Source organism: Nannospalax galili, unplaced genomic scaffold (genome assembly GCF_000622305.1).
Source record: "Nannospalax galili isolate Female #2095 unplaced genomic scaffold, S.galili_v1.0 scaffold135, whole genome shotgun sequence".
Taxonomy (NCBI): Eukaryota; Metazoa; Chordata; class Mammalia; order Rodentia; family Spalacidae; genus Nannospalax; species Nannospalax galili.
This window is the reverse complement of record NW_008338998.1, coordinates 1,984,305-1,999,911: the sequence shown is the minus strand read 5'-3', so window position 1 is coordinate 1,999,911 and position 15,607 is coordinate 1,984,305. Positions and strand designations below refer to the sequence as shown.

Genomic DNA, 15,607 nt, shown 5'->3' with positions numbered 1-15,607 from the left:
TTCAGTATGAAAGAAATATTGAAAATTTTAGGACTTTACCCTTCAATTATAGTCAAGGCTAAATAGTTAAATTCTCTTACAGTGTGAGAACATGCTACATTCACTCCATGTTCTAGTTCTAGTATTTTCAGAGTTTTTGATATTCCAGAAAGGGGATCATTAAGAAAATACAGATGTGGCTCAGTATGGAAACCAACACCTATGGGCTCATGTCCCTAATGTGCCTGTGTGGGATTTGCATAGCATCTCCATACCCTCCCTTATATCCTAATCATCTATCAACACCCAGTACAGTGCGAACTTATGCAGACAGTTACTATATCACATTGCTTAGGAAATAGGGCAAAGAAAAAAGTCTGCATGCGCTCAGTACAGAAGCTATTTTTCCCAATATTTTTTTATCAGAAATTGAAAAGGTATGGTCACATTCACAGATGCAGAATTCATAGATATGTTGGGTCAACTGTATAGAATCAACCAGTTTTTAAATATCATTACTTTTTACATTCCTTTGCCTAGGAATTGTTAGTTTATACAAAAAGACAGAAGGACTCGATCCAGTTACTCTTTCTGGTAATTTCAGTTTGAGGAATAAAGAAACGACACAAATGAACCCCATTTTCTAGCCTAATGAAGGTGTGGACTGCAGAACAGGCAGAGACACTCGTAGGTGTTGCACAGACCTGAATGTCACCGAAAGCCAAGCTGTGGCAGCCAAACAAGAAATTCTCAGTCATTTACAGACTTCTGGGGAAGAGGATTTGGGAACTGGCAGCTCATGAAATTTGATCTACTAATGGGTTCATTTCCCAGGCAGTATTTAAAACAAACACACTGTGAATATCTTCAGCAGGCGTGAAGTCTTTCAAGTATGTGAACCTCTCCCTGTTGTCTCATCGCTGGCCTTTTCGAGGCATTAGCTTCTTCTCAAGTTCTGGGCCCTGGAAACTCAGTTTTACTTGATCTGAGAGGGAACAATACCAATGTTTTTGGAGCCCTACTCCTGCCTGGTGACTTTCCTGTACAACCCTGGAGGAAAGTAGGTGCTCTAGGGCTAAGTTCGAGGCAGAGGAGCTGCCACAGAGCCACTGCCAGGGGCTCGAGTGGTCTCTGAGTCATTCTCCAACTACTACTTCAGGGAAGCCCACCAGAGGGGCTCAATGACTGATGTCTACTCTGCCAGGTACTGTGGTAAGAACTGGAGACAGGAAGAGGGCAAAGTTGGCCCTGACCTCCAAACATGAAGAACTTGTTTTAGTCCTAGAGAAATTCAGTAGAGCATGACAGAGCTAAGAACCTAGCGTCAGTGTATAAAGATGACAGAAACACACAGGAGAGAGAACCCGGGCCTGCCTAGAGTTGGAAGGAAGAAAACAGGTCTGAATTTTTGAGGCTGAAGGTTGGTCTCAAGATAATGAAAGGGTACAAGAGCGTATTATAAACAGTGGCCCACAAAAGGAAACTGATGTTTTCAGAAAGAATGGGAGGCCTATGATCAAAGTGCCACAGCAGAGTTGGGTTGCAGCTCAGTGGGAGACCACATGCACAGGGTCAGGTTCTGGCATCAATCCCCAGCATGACAAAATTAAAAAGAAACTTAAAAAGGTAACGTGCACCTTGGAAGACAAGCACACAACAAACCATAAAAGACTTTATGTGTCACAGTATACTGCTAGAATCTTCTAGAAGATGACAGGAACCTAGCTTTCTCTGATGCCTTTGGACTGCTTATAATTTATGGACATAGGAGAAGACAGGAGACACGGAAGCCAGTGACTCCGGAGACAACAGTGGAGAAAAGACACAGAGTTGTGGGGGTCAGCTGGATTTTTTTCTGCCTTTTTTTTTAATGGGCTCACATCCTATGGAGCCCAGGTTGACCTTGATCTCCTGGTCTAAAGCAGTTTTCTTGCATCAGCCTCCCAACTAGCTGGGACTACAGTTATGGCTACTCCATCCAGCTTGTTAAGATTTCGGAATGAGACTAAAGGAAACTAAGGAGTCTGAAAGCAGCAGGGTAGGAAATCTAGGGCACGCCACCCACAACTCAAGAATTGTGCTGTCATTCCACATCTTCAGTTCCACATCCACAGATTCACCGACCACTAACTGAAAATACTCAGAATAAAGTTGCATCTGTACTAAACATGCACAAAGGTTTGTTCTTACATTTTTCTTTAAACAAAAAGTATAGGCATCATACACACTGTGTATATAATCTAGAAACAATTTAGCACACTGGAAGATATACATAGGTTACATAAAAATATTATTTCACATAAGGGACTTATGCATTATAAATTTGGGTATCCAGACGGAATTGTGCAACCAATTCACCAAAGGACAACTATTTTGAAAAGGGAGTTATCTAGGAACTGCACTCTCAGTGTGACCTAAAGGAATCTTTGTTTTTCTGAAAAATTTTAATGGATTTTACACCAATGTAACTTTACCATTTGCACACCAGGATTATAATCTCTAATAAGAATAATGATATGTTGTAGAGCCCATCTTTAAAACTGTGTCACTCTGCAAAATGACACCTGCTTAAGTGTCCCTCCTATGGCATTTTAAAGAGTACAGCTTTTCTCATCAGCCTGGGGAGGGTCATTTGAGTGTTTTCATGCACAAATGGTACTGGAAAAGATTAAATATGATGTATTTCTTTGTAATTCTGTCTGTGCTTACACTGACAGCCATCTGTGATTTACATAAAATGGATCAGTATTGATAATTGCAGACAGTTTTGAAGTGAATATTTTGGGGAGTTGAACAGGATTAGTTTTGGGTATCAGCTTATCTGTCTTCTGAAATTGCGTTCTTTCTTTGGTTGTTTTATTATGTCTGAGAAGCATATGTTCACTTTGCTTACTACCTTAAGGCCATTACATAACTCTAAATGGCACAATTTTGTGATTATTTTCCTCATCTGTCCATTACCTACAGCTTTAGCTATGTAATTTTAAAACCCATGAAAACAACAAAACAAAAGTAAGCAAACAAAGAACCACAGCAGACAGTAGCTGACAATGCTCATCAATTCAGTGTTCACATGAGCACATCCCTGTCTTGAGATCAGACTACAAACTTCAAGTGCATTGTGTGGCTAAATCAATCCCTAGCATGAAGCATTGTGCCAGAAATCTGAGGGCTCCTCATTCACTTAGATCTTCCCAGCTTTACCCTTCAGCTGCCCTAATCAACCTCAAACCTACCCTGCTCCCCAACCCTCCTTACAAGCGATATCCTTGACACTGCTGCCAAACTCTGAATCCCACAGCTGTTGTGAGGTAGAGCCCAAATCCTAGGTCCCCACAGGCCAAACACCCACATATCACCTTGACTTGCCCACATATCACCTTGACTTGGCCTCAGCCCCAGCCCCTTACATCTCCTCAGCCACATTGGGTACCCCCTCAGTGTGATGCTGTCAAGCAAGCTCTGCCCATCTTTGACAGTTTCCCTCATCACTGCCCTCAGTAAGCACTGTTGCTGTGTCCATCTTTCCATAGCCATTCAGCCCACATGCTCTTCCAGTTACTGCCAGATGCCTTGCTCCTCTTCTCATCAAGGCTCACTGGAAAAGTTGTGTGCATTAGAACCCCATTACACACACACACCACACCATTTCTCTCTGCCTCTCTTTCTTTCTCTGGGAATCATACAAGCTGATTGTTTCTCTCATGAGGGAAAAGTGTTGAAGGATTGAGGATGTAATTTAGTGGTAGCATGTGCAAGGGCCCGTGTTCCATCCCCAGCAAAACACAGAGAGACAGAGACAGAAAGAGAGACAGAGACAGAGAGAGACAGAAAGACAGAGAGAGACAGAGAGAGACAGAAAGAGAGACAGAGACAGGGCAAGAGAGACAGAGACACAGAGACAGAGACAGAGAGCTCTTTTCCCTTCTCTTCTAGCTGCTCCTATCTAGGTTCCACCACCCCTATCTTTCCTGAAAGCTCAGAGTGACCTCCATGTTGCCAGATCTGAAGGTCAAGAGAAGCTCCCTATCTCAACAAGCCTGAGAGCTGCATCCCATCTCCCTTCCTATCATGCTGTCTCCACTTGGCCTCAGGATGCTCTTCTCTTTGTGTTGTGCTGTCTTTATGTGTTTGCTTGCCTCCTTGTTTGTTTTTCAGACAGGCTTTCATTGTGTAGCCTGGGCTGGCCTGAATCTCCTCCTGAGTGCTAGCATAAAACTCGGACACTACTCTGGCCAGGCCATTCTTCTCTTTGTTCCTCCTTTCTCCCACTTCTCAGTCTTGCCCTGACTCTTACCTTCATGCTTTTAGAACTCCGTCACATCCCAGGGCATATTCTAGGGACCTCTTTTCCTCTCTGTGTACATTCAGTCTCTGTCTGTCTTCATGCCAGTGGGTTTCAAACAATGATCCATCCCAGTTGCACTCTCGCTTCCAGCCCCGTGTCCAGAGCCCTGCCTAGCCATTTGGATATCTACATGACTTCTCTAAGGCCTGAAAAGTCATAACTGCATTTGTGACTTAATCCACACAACCTCTTCTCCTACTCTCCAGCTCACTGATAGGAAAAAGAACAGGAGGCACCATTCTTGACCCCTACTGTTCCTTTGTGGCTACATTATCCCATCAACACATCCTACTGGTAAAAATAGTGTCCTCCTGTTGCAAACACTTCAACTGCCCATAACTGCCTCCACCTCTCTCTCCCTTTCTCACCCAGACTCTCCTCAGTACTATTCACTCATCATGCACAGTGAACTGCAGTACTGAAGTGACATCATTGCTATATCTGAAGACCATCATATTCCACATTTGCTCAGAACCACTCACTGAGGCAACTGGGCATGGTGGTCTATAGTCCCAGATCCTCAGGTGGCCACAGTTAGAGGATCACTTGAGACCAGGTGTTCAAGACCAGCCTGGGAACATAGTGATTGCTGTCTCACCTCCAAAACAACTAAATGGGCTGGGGATGCCATGCTGGAACTTGGTAGAGTCCTTGCTTAGCATGCACAAAGCCCTAGATTTGGTCCCCAGCACTGTTTACACTAGGAATGGTAGTACACACCTGTAATGTCAGCACTTGTGAGGTGAAGGCAAGAGGATTTGGAGTTCTAGGTCATCCTTGGCTTCACAGAGACTTTACAACTAACCTTGGATACAGGAGACCCAGTTGCAAAAAAAAAAAAAAAAAAAAAAAAAAAAAAACCAACAAAGACAAAAAATAAAAATAAAAACAAATAGCCGGGCGTGTTGGCACACGCCTTTAATCCCAGCACTCGAGAGGCAGAGGCAAGTGGATCTCTACACAGTGAGTTCCAGGACAGCTGGGGCTATAGGGAGATCCTGTCTCAAAAAAGACCAATGAATAAATAAATAATAAATAAATAAATAAATAAATAAATAAAAATAAGCAAACAAACAAAAAAACTACAGCTCTCCATGGCCCTCTATGACCTTCAAAATAAAATTGATGCTCTCCGGGTGCTCTGCCACCCAATCCAATTGGTCCCCTCCACTGTAATTGTGCCTTCTGTCAGTCTCTTGCTCTGATCCCCAGCCAGCTCCCTAGCTGTTCCCATTATGCCCATGGAGCCCTGGCCATGGTACCTGCATTTGTCACCATTCCTCCTGCAGTTTCATTCTCCACAGATGGCATTGCTAACCCTCACTTCCCTCAGGTCCCTGCAGTAGCATCTCCTCCCTGGAGATGTATCTCTCATCTGAATTATTCTTCACAGAAGCCACCATCCCTGGATCATTATTGGTTCACTGTCTGTCTTACTCAGTACCTACAATAGTACCTGACACACAAAAAAAGGACATAGAATTCACACTAGAGTCACAACAGGGCAGTGTCTTCCATGACAGCCACGCAACAAAGAGTTGTGATCTGGGTTATGGTCCTCACTGTGTTTGGGAACAGCCAAGGTATCATGCTCACCCTCTGGGCCCAGTATACCTCATGGTCTCCTAGTCACAACACTCAGAAGGATGGAGAGTGTGTACTCAACACACAGATACATCTGGACCTGTTCAAGCATTTCACATATGTTGATCGATGTAACTGTCCTGTCAAGCCCTAGGATGTAGAATTCATTATTATGCCTAGATTTGAGATTCAGAACCTGAACTGCAGGCTGGCTAAGCAACTTCTGACCTCAGAGAACATTTATGAACAGAGATCAGAGCTGGTCCCTCCATCAAAATGACACTTTATACTATTGCTAGGAATCTTGGGAAAGAACCAAATTGATTGTGAACTGATGGTGTGAATTTTGTAAAAACAAAAAATCAGCGTCCCTGTGTTTCTTTGGCTTTTTGATTCGGTCTTTTGTTTCTGAAATCACTCTTAAATGCACATAAAATGGAGCCATTAATGAACTGTTAGAGCTTTATTCCTAGCATTAGATTTTGGAATCCACATGTGCTGTTTAGTAATGGCACAATTAGACTTCCAGATTAGGATGTTCCTTTGTTTCTGATGGATTTCCTCCATTCCCTTCCTTTCTGAGTCACCATAAACATCAGGACATTGTGGAGACATCTTGTAATAGAAATTCTGGCCCTAGTAGGGATCCTGGAGACCACAAGTGACTCTACCACTTTCCAGGAACAACAAAAAAAAAGGACATTCTTTTCTAAGTTCTAAAGCCTGAGCTTGTTTCACCTATCAAGTGAGGAGTTTGTGAAAATAAAATATCATGTTTTTGAAAATCGTTCTAAAGATTTATGCCATGCACCCATATGCGTGTTGATAATTCGTGTTGCTAAGAGAGTGAGATGAGATTTTTTTGCTTTTAATTCTAATACTTCCCTCTGAAATCCATACCAATTAAGATTTGTGTTTCATACCATTGTGGCTTTATAAAAATCCAAAAGCCCACATTCTTTCCCTCTCCTTGAACCCAACTTGTGACTCATCCTGCCTCACACTGCCAGCCTGTTTCGGTAGAGCTGCGCTCCACACCCTCCTTCTGAGCTCTGCTCACCAACCATGTCAAACATGCTCAAAGTTTGCCTTATAAACTGGAAAGTCTGAAGGTGTGTTTCTTTGGAGCCTTTGAAAACAGTGTTTCGGATGGTGGCAGCCTGGCTGCAGTGCTCACACTCTGCTCTGTGTAGGACCACTTTTCTCATTTCTGCCTGTCTCTCCCTGAAGCCTCCATGCAAAGCCATCAAGCCTGTCCCTGATAACTGCTTTGACTGCTCTGCCTCAGTGTTTTCTTAATTGTTATAATGACTGTGAGTCCTGAACCTCATGAACCTGCAGCTACAGGGCAGGAAGAATTTGTTATCTCAGGGTACAAGAGAACTTTCTGTTTCAGAAGGCATTGTAAGTGCTGGGATGATTAAGAGAGCATGTCCTTACTGTTCCAGTTAGGAGAGGCAACTGTCCTTGATTACAAGAAAGAAAAGGCCTTGACATGGGACCAAAGGCCCAGGCTGGCACATGTGTAGGCAGAGTGAGCATGATCTCCATGATTGTAAGAGCCTGCTTCTGACAATTAAAAATTGTTTTCTGGTCTATTTGAATTGTAGCCTCCCTGTAATAAAACTCAGATTCATTTTCCTTTTTCAATAAATAAATTTCTAAAATATGTTTAATATAGGTAAATGAATGGAGTCTGACTTTATCTTACTGAGCTGACAATCCTTGAATGTGTCTTGCAGTTGTCACTGGTCTCTCGAATCTAATAAAATATGATTTTTCAAATGATGATAAATTAATTCCAGTTTAAGCTCTGTGTGTACGTGTGTGTGTGTGTGTGTGTGTGTGTGTGTGTGTGTGTGTGTGTGTGCTAGACAGCATTTTGGTCTAAATATTGTTTCAGAGATAATTTTTTTTTTCTAAAACAAGATTTATTTTTAATTAGATATACAATGGAATAAAAAGAAAACCCAATGTTCACAATCACAGCCTCAAAGGGATAATACACATGGGATTCCTATGCAGTGCAGAAATGGTTCTTGCTACTTGAATACCCAGAAAGTTAAATCATATATTCATCATGAAAAAACTATGCTTTTTTAAATTTATTTTTATTTTTATTTTATATGTATGACTTTTGCCTGAATGTATGAAAGTGCACCCGTATCGTGCAATGCCTACAGAGGCCAGAAGAGGGAGGCAGACACCCTGGAACTGGAGTTTACAGTTGTTAGCCATCATGTTGAGTGCTGGGAATCAAACCCAGGTCCTCTGCAAGAGCAGCCAGTGTTCTTGACTACTAGAATCATCTCTCTAGCACTGCTTTTTAAAAAATTACCTTCCTTAATTCTCCTTTCTAAATATTGTGGTATACCCACACATGCATTTGTTCACAAATGTACATGTATATATTATACACTAGGCTGTGCAGATGAGTGAAAACACGTGATTTTTTTAAAAAAAAAAAAAACTTTCTATGATTGGGTGACCTCAATTAATATCATACATTTTAGGTCCTTCAATTTTCCTATGAATTTTGTGATTTCATTTTTCTTCAGAGCTGAATGATATTCCATGTTATAGATATACCAGATTTTCATTATCCATTCATCCATTGATGGACAACAAGGCTGGACCCACTTCCTTGTCATAATAAATAGAGCAGTGATAAAGACTGGGGTGCAAATATCTCTATAGTAGGTGTTCTCTGAATAAATGCAGTTATCACTGGTCTTTCAAGCCTGATAAAATATGGATTTTCAAATGGTAAATTAATTAAAGTTTAAACAATATATTTTGGTAGTACTTTGGTCCCAATATTGTTTCAGAGCTAATTTTTCTACACTTTGCAATTTATGTTACTGGTTTCATTAAAATAATTATAATGGCTTAAATAATTTTATGTGTCTAAGCAGCCATGGCGGAGGCTGACTATAAAATGCTGTGGTTCTATTGTTTGGTTGACTTATGCCCTGCTCTATAATTCAAAACCAAGAGCAAAATTACAAAAGCTGTTGAAAATGAGCTGCTGGTAACAAAATTTAGGAAAGCACATCAAGAAAGATAAATAATATCCATGGTATTTTCAAAGCAACTTTACATTTACTATATTATATAATCACCAAATACATTTCCCTCCTCACAAATACATCTGTTGTTGCATGTACAGGTTTTCACAAATACCACATATCAACTTTGTACTTGTGCAGACATTGTATGCTGCCTCTTTCCTCATTCTCCCCTGCCTACTTTTGCATAGTCCTCCTCACCCCCTGCCAGCTCTCTGGTCTCCTGGACACATTAACAAGCATCAGCAGTTCTCTGGTCTGAGAGTCACGATCAAGCTCAGACCTTTTCAACATTCTTTGAACCTCAATCACATAGACCCTTTCTTTGGGGAAAACAACAACAACTAGAGCTTTCTCAAACTGTCCCCCTTCCCCAATCTCAGAGTACAGAAAATCTCTAAGCCTCAAAGCAGAAAACACTTTCCAGGATCATACTCCCCACTTTCTAGTGACATAGTGACAAACCAAACGTAGTCAAAGAAAGGGGCACATGACGGAATCAAACAAAATGAACAGAAGACTGCTGAGTATTCTCAGTGCATGTAGGCTCTGTGGGCTTCCTGGGTTAGCTGTTTATCCATCCTACTTGCCAGATGGAAAGCGGGGTAATAACCCTCAACTCATGAGGTTGCTTCTAGGATTGGCTTAAAACATTAATATAACCATAGGAGATTTGCATTGTGATAGCTATTATTCTGTCAAAGTCAAGGAAATTTTATGAAACTGTCTGGATTTCGACAAAATTATTCTTACACATATTTAGTTAATCTGCAAGTGAGCATAGCATCATATATTAAGTAAGTAGGGACTTGATATGGTTTATGATGTGTTTGGGGGCAGTTGAACGATATTCCCTGTTAGAAAAGTGCTCTGGCTTCCCACCTTACTAAAAGTCCTGATTTATTGAAAGCAACTAGACATGCACGCAGAACACCTGGCATATAATTCCACTCATGGAGAAATCTTCTAACAGAAACCATTTCAAACCCTTTAAAAATTTGCAAGCCATGTATGTTCTACACAGGCCAATTTACAACAGGAAAATCAGAAAGAGTGCAAATGTTCCAAAGCAGGGAACTAATTAATGGTAGTGCACTCTCACTCTGTTATAACACCTGTCCATTTCAAAGCTGTGTAGCTAAAGAGTTTGTAATAGTGGAAAGTCGGGTCCAAAAACCAATACAAAGCTGAAGACACAAGATGACCCCAAATGCCACAGCTGTGCATAGAGCAGTAAGGGAACCAGGATAGCAGAGGTGGTTACTGGGGTGCGGAATTGAGGACACCTTACTTTTTATACACTTTCCTGCATCTCACATATTTATTTGATGGCAAAGTATTAAAAAATTAAATCTTTATATCTTTAAATTATTCTCCAACAGTTAATTTTTTTAAGATTGAGGGATATTCCCATACTTAGTGTTTCTTTACAGAAATTGTCAAGTACCACTCTATTCTGTACCAGTAAACACCTGGTGTACATTACTTCCAACTTCAGACTTGCATCTAGCAAGAAAGCTTCCTACCTATTCAATTCACAATCAATATTGACCCAAATACTATTAAATGGTACTAGGTTCCCAAGCCCAGTATATGCATGACTTCTAAAATATCACTCAATATACATACTATATCAGAAAACAAGCCAACTACTTTAATGCATTAACTTGTAATGGTGAATATTCATAGGATTTCATTTATACACACGTCTACTCAGAAAATCACTGGGGACACCACAGTTTATAGAATCTAGCAGTTGGAGAGAGCTTGGAGAGGAAAAACCTTCATGTAGTTGATGAAGAATCCAAGGACCTGTGAGGGGGGTGTCCCCACAATCAAGCCAGGCAAGAATAGGACCCAATAAATAGGGAGTTCTTGTCTTTTATGGTGTGTCTTATGACTGATGAAAAGTACATCCTGCTGGACAGAGTGTGTGCTACTCAGTTTCAGGACCAAAGTTGCCAAGCGTTTGTACTCAAAAAATGGGCTCCAGACTGTACTCTGCATAAGCATAAATCATAAATGGACAGAGGATGCACAGGAGCTGGGCAACAGCCCGCAAACACACCCTTTTCCCAGCAAGTAAAGATGTCCTTGCTAGGGTTGTGGCATTTCTACTTGTGCTCTGGACATTCTCTGCTCTTCCAGACCCTTCCAGATCTGAGCAGAGGAAGAAAGGGAGAACGAAAGAGTGAGAAGAGAGATGGATATGGAAACAGACAGAGATGTAGAGGAAACAGATTAGACTGAGATAAGAAATCCGGAGATAAAGAGGAGCTGAGGGAGAAAAGAGGGGGGACAGGCTCACAAGACTGATTTTCTCAGATACTGGGAATGCAGTCCAGTGGTACCTGAGCACAAGTCTGGGACTCTATCCAGCAGAGTGGTCCTGAGGAAAATGTGTACCCCATATTATACCCACCAAGCAGCCTGTACACTGTAACTATACTGACAGAAAGGGATGGGCAGTATGCTGCTGCTCTTTGAACTTCCAAAGTGTTCCCTTAAGAAAAAGCATTGGTAAAACAGGAAGCCAAATAGCACACAGTATCCAGCAGGACATGCTTCAAGTAGCAATCCTTTTGGTTAGCCAGGACAATTCTGGGGAGTGAGGAACATGGGAGAGAGGAGAAACACTAGTCCTAAGAGCATGCATCTGGAATACTGAGTATTACTATTTTGCTGAGAAAAGGTTAGCATTGGTACACAGACACCAAGGGCCAAAATGAAAGAAGTCAGTGGAAATGGCATTTCCAGAACCCGGGGGCGGGGGGCAAGTGTAGTTTATGATCTCTGTGGCTGGCTCAGGCCAGGACTGCTTTGAGTCCTTTTCCATAGCACATGCACAGCACCAGCCTGACTTGAAAGCAAAATCAATGGCACAGAGGAAGCAAGGAGGAACTTAGAATGGTGCAGCTGCCTTGCCTAACAACAGGGGATGTCCTTAGTGCACGTGAACTTCTGAGTTTCCTTCCAACCCCAGTAAGAGGAAACCGTTTTCCTGAAATTGACTTCTGCTTCCACTTCTGAAAGTATAATCTGCCTCTTCTCTTGTCTGCGACTCATCTCAGAGACCCCATGCCAGGAGGACCCTTGCTCAGAAAGCATGGTTCACGGCAAGGACCCTTTACTTATTTACAGCAAACTGAAGGGTGCACAGCCTCAGAGATGGCAAGCAAGGGCTGTTCTGATCTACCAGGATTCAGAATGGCGCCAGTGTCTCTAAAAACCACAACATGAAAGCACAGATGACAACTTACCCAAGGTGACTGGATAAGTTCATGGAAATACAAAAGAGAAGGAGGTTTTTGATCATGATAAAGCTAGAGAACATTCCATTGTCCATTCCCAGTATGAATAAGAGTTGAAGCAGATGAATTTGAAGGAAAAACTGTTCTTTTCTCCAACTTGATCTTGAGGCTGAAAGTACACAAAGGGAGAAGCATATGAACAGGGACGTTTCATCACCATGGTGAATCCTACCATCCTGCTGCCACAGAAGCACTATAAAGACAAAGCCTACCACAGCCCAGCAGACAGCACCAGGTGTTTCTACCACCTTCCCCAGAAAGTAAGACCAGGTGGGAAGAAAGTTACAATATGGCTCTATTGTCACTTTTACACAACATGCAGAATTGTTCTAATGGACGCTTTGCACCCCTTCAATATTGTTTTCCTTTTTAGCATCTTATAAAATGACCCAATTATTACAATAAAGGCTTCCAGTGATGTGACAACTGTCTATTGTATCTATCAAATCCACAAGTGAGATAAATTTACCTTTCAGAAATACTTGCCACGCGTTCAAAGCTAGCAAGCTGCGTCTTGCTCTGCAAGGTGCTGAAAGTGTGTGGACAGAGGAAAGGCACATGTCAAAAACACGTCTTCTATAGAACACAAGAGCAGATATGACTAAAGTGTCGGACTTTCTGGGTCGGCATCGTGCCCCAGGACTACAGATTTCATCATCCCTGCACCTGGGAAGGGTCTTAGTTCTGGCCTGGGCCCTGATTTATGCAACGCAAATCCAAGTAAGCATTGGGCCAGCAACTAACCTTAAAGAAGACACACACCTCACTCTGCGCATAACGCAAATAGGTGCTCATCGTTCATAAACAACAGAGTTCCAAAAGGAACATTCCCCTCCCCCCCGAGGAGGCCCCCCAAACTCCAGAACCGGGAAGCACACAACAGGTACATCCACCTCGGAGAAAGTCCTCCGAGATTCCTGTAAAGAGGAGACGACTGCCCTGCGGTGGTCGCCTGGGCACATCCTGGGGCTCCTGGCCGGACCGGGGCGAGTCTGGGCAGCTAGCACGCGGCGCCGCATGCGGGAAACCCGGGCGGTGCCTGCTGTCGTCCCTCAGCCCCGAGACCCCGATCCCCAATGCGAAGCTGCTCTGGATGCTCCCCAGACCGCGGTGCGGAATCCCCAGGGCTGGTGCACCGGGCAGGTGGGCGCGGAGGTGGCACTGCAGAGCCGCAGCCTCCGCCGCCCCGCACCTGGCGCGCAAAGGGCCAGCCACCCCGCCGCCCCGGAGCGCCGCCCCACAGCTCCAGCGCCGGGCCCTGCCAGCTGGCTCTGGGCCCTCGCAGACCTCCTGGCTCCGGCCCTGAGGCAGGCTGCGCGCTCCTCCGGCCAGTGCCTTCCTCCTCTGCTTCGTGCGCGGTGCAGTGTCGTCGCTGCCAGTGCCCGGGCCCCGAGCAGCCCGCGCGACAGGCGCGCGACACCGAGTGGGGCCCGCGCCCACCCTGAAAGTACCGCGGGCACGCCGCGCGCCCCTGCCCCGGGCTGAGCTCCTTCCAGGCTGCCGATCAACCGAGCTCTACCCCGGCGCCCGCGACGCCGCCCCGCAACCCCCGATCGGAGCCGGCTCTGGACCAGGAGCAGCTGCGCTCGGAGCCCCGTCCAGCCGCGCCGGGGGTCCCCTGCCTTCCCGGCGGCCTCGCCTCCGCAGTCACCAGGGAAAGTTTGCGCTGCGGGCTCCGGGGCGCCCTGGCTGCTGCCTGCGCCTCCCCGCCGTGCCCCCGAGGCTCCGAGGTAGCTGCAGCGGCGGCCGCCTTCCGCTCCTTACCCTGCACTGGCCGGAGCAGGCGAGCCGTCGGCGAGGGCGCATCCTGCTTCTCCGCCGCCCGCTCTCCCCGCCGGCGGGTAAAGCAGAGCGGCGGGCGTCACCGCCCCATGCTGCCAGCGCGAACTTCCCCAGGGTTCCGCGCCGAGGCACCCAACGCCCCGCGCTCCCGCCGCCGCCCTGCGGCTCTGCTCCGCGCCGCGCCCGAGGCCGCGCGCTGCCCCGCTGCAGATTCCCCAGCGCCCCCGGCGGACTCGCGCTCGCTCTCACCTCTCCCGAGCGCCACATGTCGTCTCAGGGTTTGAGGAACGTCCCTCTGCAGAGGCGCTCCGGTAGAGGCCGCCAGACTCTCACCAAAAGCACTCAGGCCCAGCTCAGCGGGGGAGGGGGCGGGGGGGCGCGCCTGGCCTGGTTTGGGATAGGCCATGTTTCTGTGGAAGTTTCTTCAGGGCCTATTTGATGCCCTTAGAGTAACCACTGGTCCGGATTTAGACCAGAGGTGGAAAGGGCATGTGGACTGGCAGCAGCCTCTGTTACTAAGGCGGCTGTGCCCAGTTCTTCCTGGGTCGTCAGTGGCACCCCTACGTGTGCCCATCCTTTATTCTTTTCACAAAGAGAGAAGACCCTTTTCATCTAATTCACACATGGTAATTAAGTCATTGCTGTGGAAGACAAAGTCTGTGTACACCGGAGATGCAAAAGAAACCCATACACAGCAGCAAGTCTTTTAGGGGTTGTCTGAAGACCCGTTTCTTGACGAGCTATTGTTATCATTAGAACAGGGACAGGATGATGGGGTCTACAGATCTAAAAGTGGGTCTCAGGAGGGGCGGGGCTCACAGGCTCTGCCTCCTTTGTGGGCTCGGGGGTTGGTTATTATAACTGGCGTCTGACCAGTGTTCTTACTGTAGTTTCTGAGAAGCAAGGACAGCAGCAATGGGCAATGGGCAGGAGACCCCTTCAGACACCACCAGCAAAACAGATGCTGACGTAACTCATTCCTTGATTGCAGTGCTTTGTTTCCACTGGAGGTGGGTAGGGGACTGGGGTTGTAGCTCAGCTGGTAGGGTGCTTGCCTAGTATGCAAGAAGCCTGAGTTCCATCCCCAGCACTGTGTAAACCAGGCATGGTGGTGCAAGCCTGTAACCATCGCACTCAGGAGGCAGGAAAATTAAGATTATTCTCCACTACGTAGAGAGATCTAGGGAAGCCTGGGTTACATAAAATCCTGTCTCAAAAAGGAAAAAGAATAGAAAAGATTTCAAGTGTAACCATAGAGAACATATGAGGTCTGTATATGCACTCCACAGTTTGTGGGGCATCGCCTTGTTCATAGCATCTTCTATGAGAGTGACTAGAGATTTCCTCTTTCCACTCTCCTGGAGAATTGTCTGTCACCCTTCAGTGAAGAAAACCCTCCCACTTCCCAGTTTTGTCAAACACAGAGCATTCCCAATCTGAGCTACCTGCTGGTACTTTTACACATTACAGAAATTCTAAATTTTCCCAGAATAAGAAATTGTAAAATCATTCTAGGAATAGGATATAAATATATA

At 45.0% G+C, this 15,607-nt stretch overlaps 1 protein-coding gene across 5 annotated transcripts in view; it reads right to left on the bottom strand.

Annotated features, from left to right (window-relative positions):
- The window catches only part of Gabra5 (gamma-aminobutyric acid type A receptor alpha5 subunit), a 124,132-nt gene extending 109,761 nt beyond the window's left edge, over nucleotides 1–14,371 (bottom strand). The window contains exons 1-3 of one of the 5 annotated variants that reach the window (XM_008833635.2): nucleotides 14,322–14,370; nucleotides 12,760–12,819; nucleotides 12,240–12,399 (exon numbers count right to left, since the gene is read on the bottom strand). In XM_008833635.2, the coding sequence (XP_008831857.1) occupies nucleotides 12,240–12,325 (86 nt within the window). In that variant the 5' untranslated portion in view covers nucleotides 12,326–12,399; nucleotides 12,760–12,819; nucleotides 14,322–14,370. Of the gene's footprint in view, nucleotides 1–12,239; nucleotides 12,400–12,759; nucleotides 12,820–13,577; nucleotides 13,636–14,054; nucleotides 14,273–14,321 lie in introns of those variants that run through there. The other 4 variants (XM_008833633.2, XM_008833634.3, XM_008833636.2 and 1 more) reach the window with 4 other exon arrangements.
- Nucleotides 14,372–15,607: the final 1,236 nt, after the last annotated feature.